Raw genomic sequence first — 5,732 nt, 5'->3', positions numbered from 1 at the left:
CCGATCAATGTTTCTACTATCGATGCGTAGCCCCTTTTACGACACCCAGTGATGTCACATTACTGCGTCCAGCTGTACTAATCGTCAACAGCAGGTGTGTTCGGGGAACCGGATTAGCGAGCTCACGGTTAGCGCGATGGTTTGGTCTTGGATGTGTCATTTGATCTTGGATGTAGTAAGCAACGTACGAAGCACAGGCCCCTGAACTCTATTGTTCTTGTCATCATGTCTATCAATAACATGGTGGAAATTTCCATAGAGCCTCATTCACTCTTTACGAACTGCAGCCATTTCTGTACAATGGGTTTAACAGGATGTGGAATAACTCTCCTCGACTGACTGAAAGCCCAATCCAGGAGAGCCATTCAAGGTTTATAAAGAAATCTTACCAAAATATTGAATTATTCCTTTAAAAGCTTCCAAAATAACTAAACTTATCAAGAGAATGTGAAGAAGCAACTGCCATTCAAAAAAACTGATGTTGAGGAGACATTAGCTGAAGCTGAACTGGGATTGGGCTCTGCTTTCATGTAATACCAGTTTGTACCACAAGATGGGGCAGCCAGTCAATGTAACCTTTATTTAACCTGTCAAATTTCTTAAAGAGGAAAGGGCAAGGCTGAAAAGAACTACCACACATCAGAAAACAATACAGCCACCAGTAAACCACCCCCTAATGGTGGAAGTTTTAGCCTAAATTCACATACACTAAATAAAAAAGTAGCTTTAAAGCAGGGACTGTTCAACTGCGGGAAAACAAGCCCTCAAACAGTCTGAGGTATGCAATTAGGTGAAGAATCCTGAGTTTGCTACTTCTGTAAGAAAACAACAGACAAAAAAGTGAAAAACGGTGATGCTTACCTGAGAATGACACTGTGTGGTCAGACAGCTGGCTCCTCAGCGCCTCCAACAGCCTCAGTCTGAGCTGACGGTTGTTGTGGTTTTCAGACTTCTTGTTCCAGAGACAGTTGTGCTCTGTGGAAAAAAACACACAGGAATCCCGTCAGCTATGAAACTACTCAAAACGTTACTTAATCTGAGGATTTTGTCTACGTATGTACTGCTCTTCAGTAAAAACTCATGATTTTGAAGATGAAAAAGATCTTTTGTTTACCACAATAGAAAGAAATCAGAGCTCGCTCCCTCTCTTCAGTCCAGTAACATTTAATCATGACACTGGAGGGAACACAGGTGGACGAGGAGGAGGCAGACGAGGTGGACGGGGTGGGGAGGAAGGAGATGATGAGTCCTGGGGAGGTGAGGACAGGCTGGCCCTCTTCCTGCAGAGGGTTCAGTGGTGACAGCGGCGGCTCACCGGCGGCGGGGTCGTCCTGGTCCCAGCAGCCCTGCAGGAACATGAGCTGATGGTAGTGCTTCCACTGCGGCACAAACTCGTCGTCCGGGTTGCACGCCTTACTTGCTTTAACCATTTTGTACTGACGCTGAAAAGTCGTACGGAGATTCTTGAACTTGTTTTTGATGTCTTCCACTTGGGAAAAAAACCCATATAAATTAGTTAAAGGGTACATCTGACTGTCAAACCTCACACTCGTCAGCTGATGAGCACACCCCGGATCATGTTTTCTCACTTTTAGAATAGCAATAATTTGAAATAATGGACTTAATATTTTACTAAAAATATTCGACTAATGACTGAGCCATCAGGAAAGTGGTTACTGAGGCCACAGAGACTCACACAGAAGCTTGAATGGGCTTACCCTCAGCCCAGTGCTACAAAGCGAACTCAACATACCCACTGACAAGCAGCATAAGCGGTTACACAAAGCTGGTTAACAACTTGTTAAGTTTACCCAGGGCTTCCCCTGTGTGTACACATGAAAGGGGTGTTGGCAGTGCCTGACCACAATTACTGATAAGTGTACTCTTACTTTGAAAAATCAGCAGCTGATTTTTCAAAGTAAGATGAAACTTGTACTATGAGACGATATGAAGAGGTTAACCACACAATACAGACTGAAAGAAACAGCAGTGTGTGCGAGAGAGGAAAAGCACGATACAGTAATATCGTATTAATGGTCTGTACTTAAAGTGCTTTGATCAGTAAGACTGGAAAAGAGCAGCTATCTGACACCATGTTTAAATGGTTTCATTCTTTCAGCTGCAGTTCAACAGCCAGGGTAAACAATAAATATAAAAACAGAATTTAAACTTAGGCTGAGACTAAGTGGAAATAAACCCGGAATGTACAAACAGCTGTCAAAGCTGTCACATATCAAAAATTATATATAGTTTTGTCAAAAATCATCTAGCATTTTTTATTCTTTTCAGATGCTGCCATCACCACCCTTTCATGAGAACGTCCTCTTAGCTCAATAAAGCCGGTGTTAACTTACCGACTTGATAACCACCTGTGTTACTGCTCTGCCTGATTGCCGTTGTTAGGATAAATGAAGCCAGATAACCAAAATATATCCTGGGAATTGCTGAGCTTGGTTCCTAGTACTGGGCACAGAAATTCCCCTGCTAGCCATTAATGAGAATGCAGGTTTATGGTTTTACTTTTATTACACACATAGTCTATGAGTTTGACAGATTTGGTTTATTTTCCTGCTGATTTACCTGTGAATGGGACTGGAGGTGGGAGAGTTGACAGCAGGATCCTCAGTGTTTCCAGGGTTTTCCATCGCAGCTGCCGGTTCTTATAACCCTCAGACTTGTGGTTCCACAGGCAGCTATGCTCTGAGAAATGAAACAAAGATATAGCTAAAATACCTGCAGCTTCACAGGGTCTAGAGTGTGATAAATTAGAATAAAATCAAAACGAACTTGTACTCTTAGTGTGCCTCTGTCTAAGGGACCAAACCAGGCAGGAAAAATGTAAAACAACATTTGCAAGGTCCAAAAATTGTAATTTTTCCTTTAATTTGGCACCTATCCCAGTAACATACACATCAATGTTGCGTTCAATTTCATCACTGTGGTTGTTGTTTAGCTCTTGTGGTGCTATCTAGTCTCTATTAAAGTTAGTTGTTTTTCCTTTGGCCATGTTATATACACGATAACAGTATTTTAAAGATATTCCTATGTGGAAAACTGTGGGAACATCTGGAGACATTATTCATTACTTCAAGAAGGATATTTCATTCACCAATTTAATTATTCTAACAACCTGTAATTATTAACAGCTACACACTTATTAATAACAGCCATTTTAAAAATATGTTTAAAGCTGTTATTCACTATGATAAACGCTACAGATCTAAAAAAGACAACCCCCCCCCACTGGAGTAATGTTAGATACAGATTAAATATAAAAGTCTGCTCTTCTCATTTAAATTAAATGAATTGGCTAAAAGTATGTTTTTATTTAGTTTTTTTTATTGAATTGTGCAGAAAATAGCTCATAAAAACATGCAGAGAACTGATTTTTTTTCAGCCGATTTCAGTTGAAAAACAGCTAACTTGACTTCAGTTGCTGGTCGCCATTGCTCGTCTCTTTCTGCTGTCGCTCATTGCTAACAGCCGTTGGTCTCGTCCAGCAACCGTTGCCCACAAATGTTGCAGCTTCCGACACATCAACGAAAAGGGCAACTTTTAAAAACGTCTTTACACGCGGTGTGAAAAGAGTCCGCCAAGGAGAGTGGCACTTACTGGAGAAAAACGCTATAAGCGCCCTCTCTTTCTCCTCCGTCCAGTACCTCTCCGGAGTGAAGCTGAACGGGGACACCTCCATGTTTGATGTTGCCGTTTGCTCCTTCTTCTACGCGGCTGCACGGTCACGTGATACAGAATCCGATTGCCGATTGGACGATTTCTAGAGATTCCTGAATAAATAGCCATATTGCCCGGTAGAGGTCGCTGTCGGTTAGTGTTGTTTTTCTTCAACAAACAAAAACACTATTTTATGTATTTTATTCATTTTTCAAGTTTAATTAAAAATTGCTGAGCTTAGTGATTAAAATCAAGACGACTGACTTTTTAAAAATAATTTAAATACATTTATAGTAATTCATTATAACTCTTTAAAAGTAACATTAAAAGGTAAAGTTAAGTTAAAATATTAATTAATTCTCACCTTATAGCAAAGGCAGCCAAACAATAAAAACTGCCAATAGCCATAGAGCTTCAATATGATGGAAACCTGAAAAATATAGCCTAAAAAAGAAATCAAACTGAAAAATTATTACATAGACGCTCAAATCACATTGGAGAAAAATGGGAAAAAAGGATGTGGACAAAAAAGCTGCATATGATAATAAAAAAAATGCTCAATTAAATAGAATAAAATTAAATAAAATAGAACAATGAGCTCAGTAAGTAAAATAATAAGTAAAATTAATTCCAAACTGCTGTTATACTCTTAACAGCTGACTACAATAATAAATCTATTAAATCACTGGTCTGGGTGAAATATCCAGTCATTTAAAAATAAATTTTAAAATGATGAGCTGCAGCTGATTGGGGTAAAGCGAAGCAGTTATATGGCTCTTGGGAAAACAAATGACAGCTGGTGTGAGTATGGAGAAAGGACTAAGAAACAAAGTGTTGTTGAACTGCTTTTATTTCCAATAACCAACGACTGGCTTGTACACTTCCAGACAAGACGATAGACAATGTGTATTTACAGTGTACAGCCCTTGTACACGTGTCCTGTCCATGTACAATATTTACACTGTAGAGTCAGCTGGACTGCTGGTGAAGGAACTGAGTGTATGCAGTGGAGGATCAATTAAACCTCAGTGTTCACATACACACTAATATCCTGGCTAGGATCTGGGCTCTGTTTGTACTTGAAACTCAGTCACCCTGAAATGAATTTTAGAGTTCATTTAATGAAGAAGGCTAAAAAAAAATAGCAGATAAGGTAGCTTTTATCCAGCACCATTTGATTTCATTAAGGTGGACCTATTCTGCTTTTCTGTTCTTCCAAGTGACAAATGTTTAGAATAAATAAAGCCAAATTCTCAAACATTGAGGTACAAACATTGTATGTACAAGCAATTTTAAACGGCTCTAAGTGTTTGGTACATATGTTTTTTTCTGCTCTTCGCTCTGTATGATGTCAAAGAGAGGGTCCTTATATGGTTATCAGCATAGAAGCCGCACCCACGTGCTGGTCAAGTTTTTGTTAGTGAGGGGAAGCCAATCAGAAAAAGGCTGGCTCGCTCAAAGACCTTGGTAAAAATAAGAAAAATGATTGGACTTCGCAATACGATTTAGCCATAAGTTTGGCTAAGATTTAAAGTAAAAGATCAACTTAGCTGCACAAAGGCCTCGTATAAGATAAACAGGGACTATTTTCACCCATGAATCATGCAAAACTGAAGTTGAAGAGTAATACATACAGAGCTGGAAATGAGTAGAACAGGCTCAGGTAAAACAGATGCTTCATGGTCTAAAAATGACCAAATATATGCTTAATGGGAAAGTGCGAGTTTTATCTGTTTCACACTCGATGCCATGAGAGGAAGAAAATACTTATCCTTGCAATGTAAAAATATTTCAGCTTTAAGAAAAAATATGTTTGATCCCAATAAGCTGACTTTCTCCTGTAGGGTGAGGACATTAGCCAGAAATGGAAGACAAGCTTATTGTTAGCAGAGACAGAACAAAAAAAAAAAATAGGAGCAAGGACTTCCTGGTAAATTCAGAAAATGTGCCATTTTAACTCCACTCCAGGTACTGGTCGTACTCCTCTTCCTAACTTCTGCTGTTTGGGTGAATATTTGTGCCTTCGTGTGTGTGTGTGTGTGTGTGTGTGTGTGTGTGTG

At 39.4% G+C, this 5,732-nt stretch overlaps 1 protein-coding gene across 1 annotated transcript in view; it reads right to left on the bottom strand.

Annotated features, from left to right (window-relative positions):
* Positions 1-3,769, bottom strand: part of LOC102199233 (uncharacterized) — an 8,107-nt gene extending 4,338 nt beyond the window's left edge. The window contains exons 1-4 of the mRNA XM_013908897.1: positions 3,613-3,769; positions 2,581-2,700; positions 1,115-1,489; positions 862-975 (exon numbers count right to left, since the gene is read on the bottom strand). Of these exons, the coding sequence (XP_013764351.1) occupies positions 862-975; positions 1,115-1,489; positions 2,581-2,700; positions 3,613-3,694 (691 nt within the window). The 5' untranslated portion in view covers positions 3,695-3,769. The remainder of the gene's footprint in view (positions 1-861; positions 976-1,114; positions 1,490-2,580; positions 2,701-3,612) is intronic.
* Positions 3,770-5,732: the final 1,963 nt, after the last annotated feature.

This window comes from Pundamilia nyererei, unplaced genomic scaffold (assembly GCF_000239375.1).
Source record: "Pundamilia nyererei isolate P.nyererei 1_Seehausen unplaced genomic scaffold, PunNye1.0 scaffold00016, whole genome shotgun sequence".
Classification (NCBI taxonomy): Eukaryota; Metazoa; Chordata; class Actinopteri; order Cichliformes; family Cichlidae; genus Pundamilia; species Pundamilia nyererei.
The sequence above is the reverse complement of the archived record's forward strand: the minus strand, read 5'-3'. Positions and strand labels throughout refer to the sequence as shown.